The sequence below is a fragment of the Crassostrea angulata genome, chromosome 3 (assembly GCF_025612915.1).
Source record: "Crassostrea angulata isolate pt1a10 chromosome 3, ASM2561291v2, whole genome shotgun sequence".
Taxonomy (NCBI): Eukaryota; Metazoa; Mollusca; class Bivalvia; order Ostreida; family Ostreidae; genus Magallana; species Magallana angulata.
Window position 1 is genome coordinate 5887447 of NC_069113.1, and position 22065 is coordinate 5909511.

The 22065-nt window shown below is 34.7% G+C and overlaps 2 protein-coding genes across 5 annotated transcripts; one reads left to right on the plus strand and one right to left on the minus strand.

Moving 5' to 3' along the window:
- The first annotated feature begins 1201 nt into the window (after positions 1-1201).
- LOC128178882 (snRNA-activating protein complex subunit 3-like) lies at positions 1202-11502 on the plus strand. Its single transcript, XM_052846270.1, has 9 exons — positions 1202-1435; positions 6305-6391; positions 6606-6702; positions 7021-7149; positions 8080-8220; positions 8569-8651; positions 9409-9573; positions 10744-10851; positions 11101-11502. Exons 1-9 carry the CDS (start codon positions 1242-1244, stop codon positions 11246-11248), a joined length of 1152 nt encoding a protein of 383 aa, XP_052702230.1. The 5' UTR covers positions 1202-1241; the 3' UTR covers positions 11249-11502.
- A 1620-nt stretch (positions 11503-13122) lies between these two features.
- Positions 13123-21438, minus strand: LOC128177410 (nucleolin-like). 4 transcript variants are annotated; one of them, XM_052844106.1, is made up of 12 exons: positions 21298-21438; positions 19388-19492; positions 18086-18197; positions 16570-16662; positions 16243-16365; positions 15708-15764; positions 15353-15512; positions 14955-15145; positions 14691-14820; positions 14470-14585; positions 14201-14350; positions 13123-13612 (listed from the first exon to the last, which is right to left on the minus strand). In XM_052844106.1, the coding sequence occupies exons 1-12, from the start codon at positions 21325-21327 to the stop codon at positions 13551-13553; spliced, it is 1329 nt and encodes a 442-aa protein (XP_052700066.1). In that variant the 5' UTR covers positions 21328-21438; the 3' UTR covers positions 13123-13550. The 4 variants fall into 4 exon arrangements, with proteins under 4 accessions (XP_052700066.1, XP_052700067.1, XP_052700069.1 ...); XM_052844107.1 differs by having other exon boundaries at positions 16570-16659; positions 21298-21349; XM_052844109.1 differs by lacking the exon at positions 21298-21438 and adding an exon at positions 20161-20346.
- Between the last annotated feature and the right edge of the window lie 627 nt (positions 21439-22065).

The window sequence follows — 22065 nt, forward strand, 5'->3', positions numbered from 1 at the left end:
CGTGGATTAATTGGAGATCAATCAGAACTTCAGCTATATAAATGAGAGCAGGAACTTAATTACATAGACTGATGTCAGACTTCAGAGTTGTGGATGTAAAATTGAACACGTGAAAGAATTAGCTGCTCCGGCTATGTAACATGCTGATCAACAATAAAAACAAGTTGACATGTTACTACTTCTCTTTTTCTGTGAAAAAAATTCAATGAGAAAAACATGGAAGATTTAGAAAGAGATGTAAATATGAACAGTAAAATGCTCGCTTTTGTACATATTTCAAGAGAACAAGGATCCACTCTGCTCCTTTAAATTGTAATGAGAAGTAAAGCAAATAACTATATACAGGTTTAGACAAATATATAATTGAGAAATTGTTATTCATCCAGTATTGTGATATAAAAGTAAGATTTTAAAAGAAGCAGTGTAGCTTGCTTTATTAATATGAAGTTTTTAAATTTTGGGTTAAATTTCTTGTATTCTATTACATATTGCATAACTTAAAAAATTCCCTGAATGACTTTCTAAAATGGCATGAAAGTCTATTGCATTCTTTAACTCAAATTATTATTATATAACTAAACATTGGAGGAAACTTTTACAAATAATTTGTAAAAGTTTCCTCCAATGTTTAGTTATATACATGTAAATGTTACATGTATTTCACAACTGTTATTTTAAGGTAATGTCATATGGCATTTAAACCTCTAAAAAATGGTGAAACATACCATCTTAAAATATGATGCCAAAAGCACATCAGAATACTTAACCTTAGGACTAGTTAGCTGCATGATGAACTTCCGGACTAGTCGGCCTGAATAAATGAACCATAGGAGAAGCAAACCTTTGGACTATAAAAAAGTTTAACTCCTCCCTCATACCTCACTTTATTTTACTGCTCAAAATGGTTCTCAATAAAGATTTCCTTATTATTCAAATTCCTAGATTTTGTTGTTGAGTTGATCTACTAAACTGACCTGAATAGGGTACACTGGTACACTGGTGAGCTAAACTATCTATAGGACTATTAAATGTTTCATTACAAGGACTAACGGTTAATGGTTTTAAATTAATAAAACAAAAGTGTTCTCCATATTCTAATAACATACTTTCGAAAATTTCAATGCATTTAGAATTATTTAAATAAATTTGAATTGATCGATTTACAAATAAGTTTAAGAAGAAAGTCGGGCACGGTATACCATAAATTATTGTATGGTTCGAATTACCTCGGGATAAAAAAAATGGAGAAACTGGGAGTTCATCGAGATGCTAGTCAGCTTATATCAGTGCGTGAATTTTTGACGTCTTGGGATGCGTCGGTTATTCCGGGTATGGAGATGATATCTACCAAAAGTGACGCAGCAATGCTTAAAGCGTTGTCTAAAGAAATGGGCACTCCTATAGACACTTTGCAGGAACTTAGCACTGTGTGTGGGTATGTGATCGACAATTTGTTAAAGACATGCGTTTGTTATTGCAACAATAAAACATTTACATTAAAGAACCATGAGACACTCATCAGATCAATCTGCATAAGAAGATAAACTTTCATGCAATGTGTTTATACTTGGACGGACCAGAGACAAAAATAACAATATTATAATATGTTTTACGGTGCTACCGTTCTGGCGAGCGCAGCAAGAATTACACATACTGTACCTTGCATCATTGCATTGTCAACTTATAGTTTTATTTAAGTGTCAACGAACGTCAAAGAATTTTTGAGAGAGTATTGCTCTACAATAAGTATGCCAAATGTACTAATTTTAATGGTTATGATATATACAGTGCAACCCCCTACCCAGAGAGAGAGAGAGAGAAAGAGAGAGAGAGAGAGCCCGGTACCTGTTTGTAGGTGTGTAATTTCCCACCTTTATTTAATGGTATGACTATATGCAATATCTACATAATTTTTTTACCTGTTTATTTTTTCATTTTATTCCTTTTTATTTAGTTCAAAATGTCCTATTGTTTATTTCCTCCCTACTCATATACTTACCTGCCTACTGCACGGTACATGCATGCACAATTACTTTAAAAATGGATCGACATGACAGTAAAGTATGGCCCTTGCTAGTCTATATATATATAAAATCTCTATATTAAAAAAAGATTAAAAATAAATCATATGTCAATGAGGCAGGTATCACAGACTATACTGAAATAGCCAGTACACTCATTACAGATGTTTGATCCACCTCTAAATTTTTCGCGGGAAATATAGCGCGAGTGCACTGTGACGTCATCCATGACTTTGTTCGTCTTTGTTTACGTTTCTCGACTCAATACGAAGGTATGGAAGCATGTAACAAATCTTTTGAGTCTCGCCAAAGCATATGCGGTACTCAAAACGTGTCTTCAAACTGTAAGTCACCGTAAATTACGAGTTAAAAGTCGGCCATTTTTGGCATAGCACCACGGGTGTAAACATTAGAGAGCATTATGGGACGTAGACAAAAAATTGTGTTTGATGAATTGTAGGTTTAGCTCGTTCTTTTTCCCGCGCACACTGGTTCTGAGAGCTCGCTTCGCTAGCCGGCGCTGTGCGCCGGCGAGCTGCGCTCGCTATTATACAAATATTGACTAGGGTTGAGGGCAACATTGATTTTGTTAGCCCCAGAGGGACGAAATATTGCCCGACATGAAGCGGAGGGCAATATTTACGTTCCTCTGGGGCTAATATAATGAATGTTGCCCGAAAACACAGTCAACATTTGTTTATTTATATGAAGAAACAAACCAAAATTTAAGAAGTAATTGAAAACAGATCGCCGTAATTTTCTCAGCTCAACAAAGAATTCAAGAATTCAAGAATTCAATTTTGTACATAGTTCATTTCCAAAATATCCTCAGCATCAAACGGTCACTGGTGATATCCCTCCCCCCCCCCCCCCCCCCCCCATGAAGCGTAGGGCAATTTTTTTGTTCCAAGGGGACTATATATAATGAATGTTGCCCGAAAACACAGTCAACATTTGTTTTTTTATATGAAGAAACAAACCAAAATTTAAGAAGTAATTGAAAACAGATCGCCAGAATTTTTTCATCTCAACAAAGAATTCAAGAATTCAATTTTGTACAGAGTTCATTTCCAAAATATCCTCAGCATCAAACGGTCACTGGTGATATCCCTTCCCCCCCCCCCCCCCCCCCCCTAAAGAATTAACAAACAGATGTTCTACTACCTGACTTAACTTCACAGTAATTCGCAAATCCTTATATATCCATTATGATAGCAAACCGTCGCATTTCGCATCCGTTGTTTACTTGCTTTGACTGACTGTCTATTATGACGTCACCCTGTTTTGGAGTCATGAAGAGTTATTTACGTCATCGTTTACGAATCAACAAATCAGAAGCGATTAATTGAAATAGAGGGAATATTCTCTAGATATTATTCCTAGCCGGTCAATATTAAAAAAATATTGACCAGTCAATATTTTTCAGACAAGCTAATACATTACAATTATTGACTAATCGTCTATATAGAGTAATAAAGTGAGAATATACTACTGAATATAACAAATGTTATTTATGTCTCTGGACGGACCAAACCGGGATTTGAACCCGGGCTTATGTATATTTATACATTGGAGTCGGCAATTTTATCAGTTTGTTGTACATGTAATTGACTGATAAATGGCTATAATCCTACCAGAGTGCTGCGAGCGAAAGTGCTCTTCTGATCGAAGCAGTTTGACCATTAGTACCCCCCCCCCCCCCCCCCTTTGAAAGATCTTTGTCTTTGAAGATAAATTCTAGGCAGGAGGTAACCATGGTAACTTGTCAGTTCTAAACATTGGTCCATATGCAGAAGCTTGTTTTGGTAATATAGGTTTACCCCAATAGTATAGTATTCATGTACTATGGGGTAAATTTTACAGAGACAATTAAGTGTCTGTAGGTTGGTCCTGGCACCAAATGTAAGAACAATTGACAGACCAGTATTCGAAAGTATCATTACTTTTTTTTATGAGATGAAGTATTGCCTAACATAAAGCAGATTGCAGTATTTGCAACTCAATGAGGCTGACATAAACATGCAATGTTGCCCTAAAAAAGCATTGTTAATGCAAGTTTTACTAAATGAAAAACAAAATCAAAAATGGAATTGAAAACATCATTGTAATTTTATCAGCTCAGTACTAAGTTCTGTGATAAAATTGTGCTCTGAGCAGTCCATTTCCTAAATATCCTCTTTATCAAACAGCCTTTGAATATATTTAGCAGCTCCTTTTCATTTTGCTGACTGGTTACCTATTATGATGTCATTTTATTTTGGATTCCAATGGATTATCCATATTAACATGTCACTGTAAATAAAAAAATCAGAAGTAATTTATTAATATGGTGGGAATAAGATCAAATTGCCTCTCAGTATTGTATATACCTAGTATTTTACATTACTTTGAGGGGGACATATCAGAATAATTGCCCTGGCAATTGCTTTCGACCTTTTGCAACATAATAGCAAAGCGAGCTCTAAGAACCAGTGTGTGCTGGAAAAAGAACGAGCTAAACCTACAGATTCATCAAACCGAATTTTTTGTCTATGTCCCATAATGCTCTCTAAAGTTTTCACCCGTGGTGCTATGCCAAAAAGGACCGACATTTAACGCATAATTTATGGTGTCTTGAGGTTTGAAGACACGTTTTGAGTACCGCACCAGCTTTGGCGAGACCCAAGAGATTTGTTATATACTTCCATACCTTTGTATTGAGTCGAGATACATAAACAAAGACAAAAAAGGTCATGGATGACGTCACAGTGCTCTTGCGCTATATTTCCCGTGATAAATTTAGAGGTGGATCAAACATCTGTAATACGTGTACTAGCTATTTCAGTATAGACTGCGATACCTGCCTCATTGACACATGATTTTTGTTTTTTGATATAGAGATTATATAAATATATACTAGGAAGAGTCATACTTTACTGTCATTTTGATCCATTTTTGAGCTAATTGTGCATGCATGTTCAGTAGGCAGGTAAGTATATGAGTAGGGAGAAAATAAACAATAGGACATTTTGAACTAAGTAGAAAGGAATAAAGAGTATGGTGGCATATCTCTGCCCCTTGTGTGCAAGTTATTTTTCTATCAAATATGTTGAAATGCAAGATAAAGATGTCGACATGCAAGATAGTCATGTCAACATGCAACATAACTATGTTGACATGCATGAAAACTGCAATCAAATGAAAGTTATAAAAAAAATCTCAAATATTGCTAACATGTGACATCCAAGATGCTAGATACACTTCCTATTGATGTCAACATGCAACTTTTTTATGTTAACATGCAACTTCTTTATGTTGACATGCATCTTATTTATGATGACATGCAACTTAGTTATGTTAACATGCAAGATAAATATGTTGACATCCAACATATTTATGCGACATGCAACTTACCGGTAGTTACGTTGACATACAACTTATCAACATATTTATCTCGCATGTAAACATAACTAAGTTGCATGTCAACATATTTATCTCGCATGTCAACATACGTAAGTTGCATGTTGACATAAATAAGTTGATGTTGACATAAATAAGTTACATGTCAGCATATTTATCTTGCATGTTAACATAAATAAGTTGCATGTTGACAAAAAAAGGTAGCATCTTGGATGTCACAGGTGGGCGATATTTGAGATTTTGTATAATTCTAATCTAATTGCAATTTTCTTGCATGTCAACAGAGTTATGTTGCAGGTTGACATAATTATCTTGCATGACAACATATTTATCCTGAATGTCCACATATTTGATAGAAAAATAACTTGCACACAAGGGGCAGAGATATGCCACCATAAAAGAGAAAAAAATAAACAGTTATAAATTTATGCAGATATAGTCAAACCTTTAAATTTGAAAGTGGGAAATTACACACCTGCAAACAGGGACACCTCTCTCTCTCTCTCTCTCTCTCTCTCTCTCTCTCTCTCTCTAGGTAGGGGTTGCACTTTATGTATCATAACCATTAAAATTAGTACCTTTGGCATGCTTATTGTAGAGAAATACTCTATCAAAAATTCTTTGACATTCGTTGATACCTAAATAACACTAAGTTGACAATGATGCAAGATATGTGAAAATTTTGCTACGCTCGCCACAGCGGTAGCACTGTAAAACATATTACTCCAGGGCTTTACTTTCCTATCATAGATGGACCAATATTCTGGTATTGTTGTCCAAGAAGCCACTTTTATTTGGATAGAAATTATAGCGATATGTTTATTTCAATGTGAACTCTTGGCAAATAATTGTACATATCTGTGATTGATACTTCTCTCATGCAGGGAGTCCACATTAAAATGTGCAGATGAAATAAAACAACCAGAGTTTTTAGAAAAGGTACCACCTGATGTAAACCTAATGACACTCAGGTAGGCTTAAATTTTGACTAAAAAATCTTTTAAAAAAACAAAAAAATTGAAAAAAGATCTATATTGTAATATGAGTGTTTTTGCTTATACCTAATAACAGCCTTATATATTGATAAATGATATTCTGATCATTAAATAGAATGCATGATAAATCTGCAATATTATGACCCCAGGTAAAGGAAATATATGTTTAAGATGTTGCTGTATATTTTAGGGTTCAGAGAGATGAACTGGAACGCCGTCAAAAGAATCCAACTTACAAAACATTCATTAAAAAAGCAATGAGATTGAAAAAATGTGACTACTTAATGGTTTGTGTTTCACTTCCTATTTAGATTTTATATTTTTATGTTAGAAGAGTGCTGAAAATCAGAAAATGTCACAACGCCTGAAAATGAGATTCAATTCAATAACATATTTTACAGTAACAGTTGATTAGGTACAGTATTTATCTTTCCTTTGGGGTGAAGTGAATACTGTACTATTTGAATTGCTAAATTACTGTATTGACCTTTAAAAATCCCTAGCAATTATATATATATATGCTTATATTTGAATTGTATTAAATTTTTAACTCAATATACAGTCTTTGTAATGAAATTTGTGCATATTTTCTCTATTCTCCTCAGAATTTTCCTCCAGATGCAGCTCAGGTTAAGGAGGAGTGTCCTAAAGAATTCTGTGTCCAGCATCCAGACGTGATAATAACAGCACACGTTCACCAACCTAACAACACCCACCTAAGCTTCAACATGAAGGTAACAGGTTCTCTCTGATTGTAAAGTGTTGAATATCAAAGGGCTCAGTGGCATAGATACTGTTAATTCCTTATATTACGGGAGTACTTAATTCCGCGAACCTGCTGTTTTGTATTAAATCGCGAGAATATAAAATCGCGAAATCGGGATATTTATATATCTGATAGTTCTCAACTCTCAGAAAATAATAGCGAGGTTTTAAAATCCGCGAGGGATGCTTCTCGCGATTTTACACGGATATAAATACCTCACGTTAAATAAGGAATTTACAGTGATTGGTAACCAGATTGGTTTCAATACAAATGTAGACTTCGATATGATGGACGATGCATAAAGATTATAGCAGACATCTATGTGTTATCAGAGATATTGGTAAAATAACATTTTAACTCTGAGAATATTGCAGCCCGAGCATACCTGTATAGTACAATCTATAGAAAAACAAGGTTATAGTAAACACTCAACAAACTTATCCTTACAGTGAGGTCAGTTTCACTCCCTCTAGCCTTAAAACTTATGAATACAGTGACTTTATGGTTAAACTAATTACATTTATAAAGAATCAATATTGGTTGTTCCTGGCACTTTGCTACAAGTGTGTTTTAGTGTAGTTAGTTTATATTGTTATACATGTACTTTCATGTTAAATACTGAAATCTGATTGGTTAAGACGCAGTTAATAATATTTTCTATTACCCTCAGCATTAGTAACGCACATAGCAACGGGTAACATTAAAAAATGTTACATGCGCGAACATTGTCACCCCTCGAAAACCATTGTCAACCTCCGCTTCGCGTCGGTTGACAATGGTTTTCTCGGGGTGTCAATTTCAACTGTTACCCTCCCAAACAGGCACTATTTATATGCTATAAATGGCTTTATGATGGTGCAATGAAACCACTTTACAATGATTATGGTTATGATTTCAGATTGGTCTGGACCAGACTCTGCTGGTCTTGGGCTGTGAGAGGTTGACAGACCTCCGGGACAAGATCACCTGTGTGAATGATCTCGCGTTAGCAGGGGATCTGAGTGAGAACCCAGATTTCACACCCGAGCATTACGCTAAGGTGCATTTCTGTTTACTTTATAAATGTTGATATACACATAAGAAGAAAAAGCAATGTTTTTAAAAATATCACTGGAAAAATTGATTGTTCTCATGATCACATTCTATGAAGCTTGAAGAATTCAGATTATAATTCAGTTTATAAAAATGCAACCTTCAAGCCATAAGCTCTTATGATTGTGATGTCATAAATATGACCTCTTGACCTTTATAAAGTTCATAAAGAAATGGAATGTTTTTTGCTCGTAAATTCATATAAGGAGAAATGTTTGCTAATATAAATATGCACATTTTGTGCTTTCAACTCCACAAGATCTTAGGTGATGATTTGGTGTTGGTTTATTTGCAGGATATTTATAAATCAGGATTTTTCTACATCGAGGGCTGTTTTTACAATGATTTCCGTGATGGTGGTTCACAGGATTACAGCCAGTAATTAAATTTTTCTTCCATGTAGTGTATTCATAAGCATTTGAATAAATCAGAAATCTTAAATGGAGTTTCTCTACTCTAAATTAAACCTAATCTTTTTTTCTGTGAAAAATTTGTAATTTAAATTTTTTATATGCTCACCTGAACTGGTCAAGTGAGCTTCTGATTGCCTATTACCTGTCGTCTCCTTCTGTCCATCTGTCTGTTAACTTTTCAAAGTTCAACATAGAAGTATATAGGAAAATTGTTTCAAAATCTTTTTCTTAACAAATATAATGATACATTTAGTGACCGATACTACATGTAGTTTATTTACTATATATTAGCATTCTCATATCTTCATGTCCTCATTCAAGGTCACAGTGACCTTTCACTTTTTATGATTAATATGTATTATATAGTTCATTTTACAGTTTTGTTTTCTTTAATACTTTGAGGCCTTGGATAATAAGATTTACCAGTTGATGCATCTTAGATCTTAGGATATGATTCCAAAAATGTAGGCTTCCTTTTATATGTTGTTTAATGTATTGTCAAATCTTGGAATATAAGAGAGTTTTTATACTTTTAAAAAGATTCATATTTAAACATTCCAAGATGGAATGACATAAGAACTATTGTTCAGGTGAGCTATGTGGCCCATGGGCCTCTTGTTGCATTGATATTGTAATAGTTCATTTAATTTGCACTTATGATAGGTACTTTTTTCAGTGTAAGTAAGGATTATGCAATGATTTTGTCATGTAACCTGTTACAGAGTGATACGTGATTGGGCCAAGGAGCCAGGGAGAGGAATAGGGCCGATGCAGTCAGTAGCAATGGAAGATACGTCCTTCTTGGACCTAAACATCAGACTGGGTCAGCCCTACATCTACCTCCACCAGGGGGACTGTGAACATCTCATTGTATTCTCAGATATAAGGTACAGTACAACATTCTTAGATATAAGGTACTGTACAGTATTCTCAGTTATAAGGTACAGTACAATATTCTCAGATATAAGGTACAGTACAATATTCTCAAATATAAGGTACAGTACAATATTCTCAGATATAAGGTACAGTACAATATTCTCAGATATAAGGTACAGTACAATATTCTCAGATATAAGGTACAGTACAATATTCTCAGATATAAGGTACAGTACAATATTCTCAGATATAAGGTACAGTACAATATTCTCAGATATAAGGTACAGTACAATATTCTCAGATATAAGGTACAGTACAATATTCTCAGATATATGGTACAGTACAATATTCTCAGATATAAGGTACAGTACAATATTCTCAGATATATGGTACAGTACAATATTCTCAGATATAAGGTACAGTACAATATTCTCAGATATAAGGTACAGTACAATATTCTCAGATATAAGGTACTGTACAGTATTCTTAGGTATAAGGTACTGTACAATATTTGCGGGTATAAGATACAGTACAGTATTCTTAGGTATAAGAAACTGTACAGTATTCTCATGTATAAGTTACTATACAGTATTCTCAGGTATAAGGTACTGTACAGTATTCTCAGGTATAAGGTACTGTACAGTATTCTCATATATATCTATATTTTCCTTGAAACTATGTATAGCTCATTTTTTTGTTAATTTGGCGTGCCCTACTTTTTCGGTGTCACACAAACGAGAATTAGAGGAAAATGGTGGCATTTAGCAAGAAATTTAAATGAATGGGTTAAAAGAAGTGTTACATTTTGTGTACAGCCTGTACATATCACATGTAAGAGTTGAAAAGGTCATTATTTATAGATTTTATTATACAACCACCATTTCTTAGTATGTACTAGACAGTACATGTAGTTTGACCACAAATAACCCTTAATGGATTCTCTTCAGAGCATCATGTGGCAATCAAAATTTTTCAAAAAGTGAGATTGATGTAGGGAATGCTTTTACAGGTACCGGTAATAATTAATCCAATTTGCTAAGCTTTACATGCACGTAAATCATGTTTTTTTGTTTATTTTTAAAAAAAACGTTCAACATCCTTAATGTTTAGAAAAACTGACAGTCACTGTAAACATAGAAATATAAGTCCATTTCTCTTATTAATTTTTGTTTTTTGTATAGGGTTTTGAGTTATCAGGATCCACAAGACATTCGTGATTATCCCCTTGTAACCCACAAACACCTGAAGAATCAGACAAAGTGTCGGGTCTGTCAGATGCATGCTTCAAGGTAATACACCTACAGCCAGTATAGAAATAGATTATATCTGCTGTTTAATTTTTTTTTTGCAATTAACTAGTGATGCAATCGTTTTAAACGACAATTTTTTAGTTTAAAATCTTTGAACAAAGTAAGACATATAAAGACTAGTTGCTGTGCAATATATTTACAAATAAAATGTGATTTACTGTATTTTTAAATTTTGTGCTTTTAGCCCACCTAAGGTGAAAGCTCAAATGAACTTTGTTTTAATTGTAGATGGATGGCCTATGACAGTGAACACTCCCCGGAGAATCCCAGCTTCTTCTGTGAGCAGTGTTTTCGAGCTCTTCACTACGACGAGCATGGAAATAAAATTGGGAACTTTCAGGCATTCAGATACTTTGACAAAAGTGCTGTCATATGAAAATTGTGTATCCAAGACAACTCTGTGCATCTCTATTGTCATCTCTGTGAAGGCAGGTTGATTCAACATGCTTACAACTGCAGAGCAGTTGTCTTCGTCATTTTCAGTGGCAAATATGTTGACGAGAAGGTTCTATCAACTGTGTAAATGATTTCTGGAACTGTGTTTTATTAACAATATGTTTGCACCAATCAAAGTGATACAATTGTTCATTGATGATGGTCAAATAAAACCATTTACAGATACACATATAACGAGTGTTGTCAGATATTTTACCATGTAGATCTGGAGAATTTTTGTTCACTCTACCACCCACTTGTAATAATTATTACCACATTATACATGTTTTGAATGGACAAAGCTCTTTTAAAGCCAACATGAATTTATATGGCCTTCATGATTTTTTTATATCGTTCATCGTCTACTTTGAATTCTGAATAAGTTCTGTGTTTGCATTATGAGCCATTTCCTATTTTTTGCTCAAATACACAGAAGAACATTTAATTCTGTGTGCCTTAATTTTGAGTTTCATCTCTTCTGAATCTCATTTGAAATAAGCTCTCAGTCTTTAAGCTGAACACTTTTTGTACAAATATGCATTTGTCTCTTATCCCTATGACATTTTTTCAAGCCAGGAGAGTACTTAAAGCTGACATGAATTCATAAATACGCATTATTTCCCTTTTATCTCCGACTACCGCCATATTAGTTGTCAATTTCTATTGTTCTGCTCATCGCTACACAGCCCATATATAAGGCCGAGAGCCCTCGTCTTGCTTCACCGCATTCAGGAATTTCTTACACCCGAACACGTTACCTTGGACGAAAAGACTTGTAAAAACGCGTTTTGAACAAAAATAATATGACAACCACTTCACTGGCAAGATATATCCAATAAACGACGAAACAAGACAGACTGAAATCCAGGCGCAAATACTTCAAAAATTCCTCGATAATTGTAGACCATTTCCCTGTGTATGTTATAACATCGCACATGCGCAAACCATACACTGTGACAGATCGAGCAATGTAAATTATCGCATGGATTTTATAAACGGGGAGTTTTTGTACGAACGGATGGAAACGTTGTTACTTTCTTGAATTTACTACCATTTATCTACTGTGTTGGATGTAGTGTCGCCGGGGTTTCCAAGAAGATGCAGATGTTATGCACTCTGTATGAACGACACACGTGTTCGATTTGCATCCGAAGTAAGGCAGCACTGTCTGTGCAAAATAATACAGATACCTTAGACATCCTTTCAAAGAATAAACATATTTGTATTTCATTGATTGCTGTTTCCTTTATTCTTTATTACTACATTTTACTACAATGTGTGGTTCATGCATGTAGAAGTCCGTGCGACGTGAATGCCTCGATCAGAAAACAACCGACCGTAACTTTATCAACCGGTATATATACCCCAGTGGCAGTCGAGGAGCGATAGAAACTAATATGGCGACCAAATGCTTTTATGAATTCATGTCAGCTTTAAAATCCAAAGACTACAAAAGAAATTGTACATGTCGGCCACAAATTTCAGGTGTAACAAAATTGAAGGTGTACCTGTCTGATGGTGCTTTTTTACTAGTGATGTTAAGCTGTAAATAAGCAAAATTACCAATCAACAAGAACAACAATAAAATTGATAATATGGCAGTAATCAGATTTGTAAGAGGAATAATGAATTTATGTCGGCTTTATCCCAGGGATTTTTACAAATCTGTCATTCAGAGACATCATCTCTATCACATAACAGGATAGCAAACAATTTACTTTGTACTTAGATCCTGAGAATGTTAACTACCGGTATATGCTCTCTAAAAGCCTCTGCTACATTCCATTCACCCATATTCAATAAGAGAAAACTTAATATTATAGCAGCTCTTTATTTTTTGTTGATCTTTATATATTTAACAACATTCATCACAATTTAAAAAAAATGATGCAGGAATAAACAATGTGGACATACATAACAACAAAATGACCATGATGATGAGAGTTCATGAACAGCAATGTGTATACATACATAGTTCTATATGTACAACCTTCTCTAACATACTTAACTATTCAAGCCAGATAAAACCATCAAAGAACTAGAATAAAGTCAGTCAAATGACCATTGAATCTATGATATGGAAAGTACATGTATAAAAGTCTACAGTTTTAAAAAAGAGAAAATGGTGTTTAAAATAGATCATTTCTTCTCAAACAACAGTCATTTTTCTGAAAAACGTTCAACAGGATTGCACTGTGGTGGCTTGTGTTTACAAGACTCTGGTGTCATCATATAATCTGGTTTCAATCATCTTCACTGAAGGTCTTCTTTTTTCCTTTGAAATCTTGTACAGCTCCCTTTGCAGCTACAAAGAATTACAAAATTTAAATGACATTTACAGAATTGTCAACTCTTTGAATAGTCTTCTACATGCAAGCTTACAGCCCAAATTTAATTTTTTCAGTCACAGGGTTGTCTCTAAAAATTGAAGTAGAAAGGAGAAATAAAACAGTAGAAGGGGTTCTGGGGGTCTAGCTTATAGCTAGATTGTGTTTGAAATGCAATAATAGCTGGGTAATTACGTCACTTTAGGTGGGGAAATTCCCCGTCTCCCGGGTCTTAGAGACAACCCTGCAGTCAGCTGATTGAAGAAATCACATTAAACCCCTCAATTAAATTCTGGAGGTTTTTTTACATTGATTTTCAATGAAAACAATCATCTGAGGTTTAAGGCAGAGGGTGTGTATTGGATTGAACTAACAAGAATCATATATGATATATATATAATATATAATATAATGATCTTAAACAATATTTCAGCTTAATATCAATGACAAGCATTAATTCATTCTGTGCGTTCAAAAGATCTTGATATTTAACCGCGCAACTAGCCTAAATGACAAGAACTTGAATGCAGCCCTGGATTTAGTACATGAATTGAGGTGCTATATACCTGGGCTCTTGGTGAATCCTCCGCCTCCTCGTCCTCCTCCAAATCCTCCTCGTCCCCTGCCTCCACCTCGACCTCCTCCAAATCCACGCCCGCCTCCACGACCTCCTCTACCGCCACGGAAACCACCTCCTCGACCACCACCGCCACCACCTATGACAAATCATTTTACATGTACCAAACGTTACTTTTCTTCCGTTGAGTGACAATGAAAAAAGATTTGCGTTTGAAAAATTCAAAATTAGAGATTATAAAATGTCTATATGCCATACCTGATCTCTCCTCGGCAAAGTCAAGGAAGACCTGACGTCCATCAACCTCCTGTCCTTTCATGGAGTTAAAAGCATCTTTGGCGGATTCCACCGAGTCAAATTCCACAAATCCAAATCTACAAATACAATTCAGCACATATTTAATCACATAAAAAGCAGGTATTTGTTATATATTTAACACAAGTATAGACAATACAATCTTCAGTCTGTTGGTAGCCCACCCTCTTGATCTTCCAGGATTGTCCCTCTCCATGGCAACTCGGGCAGATGAACAGCCATCGAATGCATCAGCCAAACTGTCATTTGTGGTGTTGTAGCTGAGATTTTTCACAAAAAGGATCTTTGAAGGGTCTACAAAGGAAAAACCTTTCTTGTAGAGGAATACCTTTCTTGTAGAGGAATATCAGAGAACAATACTCTGTTACAAGTACATGTATCAACATTCAGTAATGACAGAAAACAATGTTAACGGTCCTAGTCCTCACCACTTTTGCCTCCTCTTCCACCTCCACCTCCTCTGCCCCCGCCTCCTCTTCCTCCTCTCTGGTTCCTGTCATTAGCCGGCTTTTTGTTGGCCAAGTCAAGGAACAACTCCTGTCCTTCAAGCTCCTCCCCCTGTTTGGTCTCCAGGTATTTCTTGACTTTCTTGGGATCATCAAACTCCAGGTATGCAAACCTTTAGTTATAAACAATAGATAATCTTGGCATGTTAAAATCATAATGCCCCCTACAAAAGACAATGACTTCTTATTTCTCTAAAACATCTAATACAAAATGAGTTACAAAATGCTAACAAGTATGTTTTATATACTGAAGATGTAGAAAGGGAGATACAAATTGAAACGCTCTCAATACATCATTTAATTATTTATAAAGTCTGTACCCTTTAGGAGATCCATCATGCTTTGTGGGCATGCGGATTTCCGTGGATCCTGGAAACATTTCCGACAACATATCTTTGTCTACGCTGCTCGCAATGTTTTTGACAAACAAGGTAGAGCCGTCTTGATCTCCACTTCCATTCTCCGCCTTTTCCTTTTTATCTGCAAGATAAAAATCTCCTGTTAATTCCCTTACTTAAGATCAATACTACATCGTTTTACACCTTTTATATTGTGCTATTGTTTGTACAGTTCTATAATGTAAAGTTACCTTCCTTTGAGGTACATGGACCTCGACACTGTGAATTCACTTAAATTGTTCACCTTACTCAAGGTCATCTACTATGACACCTTTACCTTTCTTCGCCTTTTGTTTTTGGACTGGTTTCTCTTCTTCTTCCTCCTCCTCCTCCTCTGTAAAAATACATTGGCTACATTTGAAGTCATTTTAATGACTTTGAACAAAAAATACCATTTAAGCTTCCTCTTCTGAATTTAGCATTGGTGATGCTATAAAAAACCTAACACCACCTGCTACACAAATAATATCACAAAAGCTAGAAAGTTAAATGAAGCAACACAAAGACATCTTAAGGAAGCATGAACATCTTGCAATTTAAAATAAACCAGACAACAACAAAAACTTAAGAAAATAAACAACCAATCATAACGATGCTATAATTTGGAGAATGTAGAAAACGGAGCAGAGTTTTCCTCGAGGAGAAACTCAAACAATTTTATTTGTTACACTTTGTTTCCCAGCTGCATTTCCACACTCACTCTATTACAAATTCTAATTTTTAAGCATAAAGAAATAGTTTTAAAAAGTGAACACTTTAGCTGGACACAGGGATATACTGGGTAGAGCTAATTTTAGATAAACTCGAAATACCTTCACTACTTTCTTCATCATCATCCTCATCATCCTCTTCATCATCTGATTCTTCTTTCTTGGCCTGTTTCACAGCCTTGGCTTTAGCTTTTGGGGCTGGAGCTTCCTCTTCATCGTCATCATCTGTGTAAAAAAAAATGTACATGTATATACATCGATAAATGAAATTTTCCATTTTCTGATTATTAAAAAATCTGGCACAGGAAAAAACAGGAAATAAAATAGGATGGTTGTTTATTTGCTTAAACTTGATTATCAATGATTCATGGCCTAGTTGAAGCCTTTGGATGAATATTTTTTTTTAAGGCTGAATGCTTGGTTAAATACCTTCTTCATCGTCATCGTCATCATCACTACTTTCCTCTTTTGCTGCTGCTTTTGTGACTTTTGCCTTTTTACTTGGGGCTGGTTTTGCAACTTCTATAATTCATCAACAATAAAAAATTCACATTCACAACAGGATAGAGTAAAAACATTTCATTTTACATTAACTTTTACTTAAATGTTCTCTAAATACAAACCTAAGGTTACCTATAGTTGCTCATAATAAACACTTCCTTTATTATTTGAAATAGGTATACCTAAAATTTTTATTCTTTGAAAGGATCCCAAATTTTTTACAATAAAGGGGGTCAGGCCATATAATATTAATTTTTAGATTTTCTTCCCTGACCGTCCCTCTGAAAACGGCCTGCCCCGCTGTATCTTATTTAATTATGAAAAAAATGTGGATTACTGTTTGATTCCAGTCATGTTTGTTTATCATAAGGATACAAATGTCTTCATACATTAACAGTAAAGTCGAATATATATGGAAGTTAAAGAGTACAAATGGGTTTGTGTACTCATAATAGCATGATGCATCAACAATTTAAAGAATAGAGCAGTTGTTATTTCAAAACCATGTTTAAAATCAAAGGCCGGAACGGCCACAAAGGCGTCGAGCTGACATTTTCTTTTATATAGAATGATACCAATAATTTGAATTTCTGTACTAATATATATAGTCGTTTATCAAATAATATTAGAATAAAAAAAGGAAATCAATAACGTTTTGTGCTGTTTCAAAAACAATAATCAGTATATTTCGTTATAAAATAGGTAGTGATGAGTTTATAATACAATAACTCATCATGGTTACAAAAATCGAAGAAATTTCAAAGTTAAAAAAAAAATATTATTTTCTTTCTGCTTTAAAAAGTCTTTGCACATTTCACAGGCTCATAATTTGAATACATTAACAGTGTGTCTCTAATTATAATAATAAAACATACTTTTATTTATTTCAATTCAAACAAGATTACCTATGCTATGGTTGTTTACAAACAAATCCACAACACGTGCTATCTAAAATGCTCGACCAAACCGACTGCATTATCGTGTTTATTAATTGCACCAAAATCTCTAGATAAGTTTATCGCTTACAATTATTTTGGAGACCATGCCCGATAACAAATACATTTACATATATCAAATTTTATTTCTATCGGGCACAGTCTCCAATCAAAATGTAAGCGATAAACTTAAATAATATTTTAGTGAATGTTTACATTGCACCTTATTGTATTCATCCGCCATTTCTTGATTAAGCAAATTTATACTAATGCAATGAGTTGTCAATAACCAGGGAGGCAAAGTTAGTTTTTTTGTACACAATTTAGTTGAACAAAAGGAATACAAATCTTGTAATATGTTTAATACTTCAAGGAACTTATTTTGTATGCGCATTAAAAAGGCGGTGCAGTGCATGAATTTTTGGACGATTGCCAATCCAGACGATCGCTAGAAGGCTGCCGAGCATTAGCTCGACGCCTTAAAAATTAGGAGGGCAAATGAGGTTCACCTTCTTCGTCGTCGTCATCATCATCATCATCGTCATCATCATCTTCATCACTGTCTTCAACTTCTGCAGCCTTTCTCTTTTGTGGTGAGGCCTTTCCATTTACCTGTTCCATCTACAAAGAAGACCCAATTTAGCAAATGTGCATAGACAATATTTTTTTAACAAGAGGCCCATGGGCCACATCGCTCACCTGAGAAACAATAGGTATGATAAAATCAGCTTAATGGAGTCATAATACAAACTATCTGGACAATGTACAATAATACATAATACATACTTTGTATCTACACTACCTGAGGATGCTTTCACACAAGTTTCAACTTTGCTGGCTGATTAGTTTCTGAGAAGAAGATATTTATAGATTTACTCTATATATTCCTATGTTAAACTTTGACACCCCATTGTGGCCCCACCCTACCCCCGAGGGGCCATGATTTTCACAACTTTAAATCTACACTACCTGAGGATGCTTCAACGCAAGTGTCAGCTTTACTGGCTGATTAGTTTCTGACAAGAAGATTTTTAAAGATTTACTCTATATATTCCTATGTAATACTTCAACCCCCCATTGTGGCCCCACCCTACCCCCGGAGGTCATGTTCACATCTATGAATCTACACTACTTGATAATGCTTTCACACAAGTTTCAACTTTCCTCGCTGATTAGTTTCTGAGAAGAAGATTTTTAAAGATTTACTCTATATATTCATATGTAAAACTTCGACACCCCATTGTGGCCCCACCCTACCCCCGGGGATCATGATTTTCACAATTTTGAATCTATACTAACTGAGGATGCTTCCACACAAGTTTAAGCTTTCCTGGTCATATGGTTCATGAGAAGGGGATTTTTAAAGATTTACTCTATATATTCCTATGTAAAATTTCGACCCCCCATTGTGGCCCAACCTACCCCCGGGGGTCATAATTTTCACAATTTTGTATCGACACTACCTGAGGATGCTTACACACAAGTTTCAGCTTTTCTGGTCTTATGGTTTATGAGAAGAAGATTTTTGAAAATTTCTCAAAAATTTTCATAAATTCCTAATTATCTCCCTTTGCAAAAGGGTGTGGTCCTTTGAATCCCCTTAGACTAAGGATGCTTTGTGCCAAGTTTGGTTGAAATTGGCCCAGTGGTTCTTGAGAACATGTTGAAAATGTGAAAAGTTTACAGACAGATGGACAGACAGACAGACGGACGGACAACAGACAAAATGGGATCAGAATAGCTCACTTGAGCTTTCAGCTCAGGTGAGCTAATAAAAACATGTTGAACTGTTCTTAACCATCAAAGCTTACCTCCACATCATCATCATCGTCATCATCATCAGACTCTTCCTCAGACGATTCTTCTACTGGTGCTGGTTTTGGGGCCTTTTTGGATTTCTGAGCTGGGACCTTCCCCTTTTAGAAGAAATAAATGAAAAAAGTAGGTTTTTGGGTTGTTTTTTTTTGTATTTAAAACCTGTTTTAAAACTGCTTCATTTAATGAGCTTTTCATCAAAGTCATATCATTAATGTAATCTTACATTACAGATCTCACCCCAACAAAGTCATCTGGACTTTGAATTCCTTAACTTTGATAGGAAAAGAGGCACAAAATTGCTAAGTAAAGGTGCTATAGATCTTAAGAAATCTTTTTTTCCCACTTGAGAATTGTTCAACTGAACAATAAGCATATCAAGACTGAAAATCTTTATGACTTTGCATTAGTTTGTATCCACCATTTAAAGGAAATCAATCAAGTGAATCTAATATGACAGGCCTGAAAACATACTTTCAAATAACATTAAAAATTATACTTCCTTAGACTTGAAGGAATCCCTTTTTCCCCTTAAAACCCATTGAATAGGAACTTTGACCCTGTGCATTATTCTTTAACAAAGAGTCAGTTCAGGATAAGTGTAGGAATCATTTAAATATTATATAATCAGGTCTGTCACAATTAATATCACAGATTTCACCCAGTTCTGGGATATCTCCAAGACTTTGCCGAGGTGAGTCTAATCAAAGGCATTAACACTTGTACATTGACAAACATAGTTTCATCTTCATAAAACAATTTGACTTACTGATTTACTATTTGGCAGAAACCACAGGCTTTTTCACCAGCATATGAGATTAAACCAACTGGTTGCCATATGAGATGCTAAGCCAATCCCATGCCAACAGGGATTTTAGTTATGCCTGCCCCATATCCCATACCAACTGGGATAATATGTCCTTTACTAACAAGGACATTTTCCCTTACCAACAGGGATTTACACTGCATTAAATAGTATTCCCACTCTCTTACCAATAGGAATCATACCAGATTCCCTTGTTCAACCCATGAAGGGAATACATTTTTTTTAAATTTGGGAGTAACCCCATGCCAATTGGGATTCTCCGAACTTGTCCCGTACCGACTGGGATTTCACACAGAGTAACTCTCCCTTTCCAGCAGGGACTTAAAAAGATTCAAATTTGGGACAGAATATCATGTAACCGATAAGACAATAAGCAATGACCAGTGGCAAACAGGCATCCTCTGGACAGACCACTGGGCTTGCTGAAATATCAGTGGATAAAAAAGTATAAGTCTTGTACTAGATATATAAATTAATGAACAATTTAGTTTAACAATTTTCAGGCACGCAGCATTTTTTCTTGCAAGAAAAATTAAATTCACACCTAGGAAATTGAACCTTGCAATAAAATTTAAACATTGAAATAAAAGTTTCAGGTACCCCAACCCACCACGATTTAAGATTTTGAAGAATATTTTTTGGCTCGTCAAATATCAGACAAGTCTGCTCCTTTCACAAAAAAAAGATGCTTCGTGTCTGATCAACGATTTCTTTTCGTTTATGGTTTAAAGAATAACTTTATTAAGTTTAATGCACACAGACAAAGACAAACCACGTGTTCCTTTACATGAACAAAGGCCAACCACGTGGTTCACGGATTATACAATACATCACCAAACAATACGAGAACACCTAAATCAAATGTGTGATTTATTACATTTATAAAAACCTTTTGTAAATGGAATAATTTCAATTGAAATATAAAAACTCAAGTTAAAAATTGAACTCGAGAAAAATCTGAAAATACGTCTCGAATTTACAACTCAGAATAATTATCAGAACGATTACACTGAAACGACGTTTCCACTACATATGCATAAACATTTAAAAAATAATACGTATTTCATTTAATTAACATACCTTTTTCGGTTTTACTTGTTTCTGTGGCATTTTGTTTGTAAATTTTCAAGAGCTGCGTTATGTCCTGCTTTTCGGTCCACCTCGTGTTGATAAAAGGAAGTAAGCTTTGTCACGTGTCTTTACTTTCGTACTAAGTAAGCTTTGTCACTTGTCTTTAGTTTCGTACTATTCGCTTCGTTAACTTGTTCTTGGAATGGGTTAAATGGATCCTAATTAATGAAATCGTGTCAGTGTTTGTATATACTATTATATTGATATTCAAAGTCTCTTTCTCTCTTTTTAAAATAAAAAAAATTATGATACCATATTTACACATCCTGAATTTTAACAGAATAACCCCCCCCCCCAAAAAAAAAACATTTTAAACAAATTAAAAAAAAAAACTTCATAGATAATCTAAGATAATAGAGCTCACCATGACTAGACAACTGTCTTCATCTTATTTATATTATATGAAAATCTTTTATGACCCTATTATGGTACATACAATCAGAGGCATAAATAATATTTATGTCTCTGATCTGATACAATTTATCATATCAGCTATAATGAAACAATAATTACAATTCCCTAGACAAAACTAAAATGTATATTTTTGTTGCATTATTCTATTACATGATATGTCATACTATTCAATATTATATATACATAACAGACATAACTTATATGATATATCTATATCATTGGCGGGTTCCGGGGGTCGGAATCCCCCCCCCCCCCCTTTCTCTGGGACATATGATTTTTTTTTTTTGAAAAAGTTTAATGCCT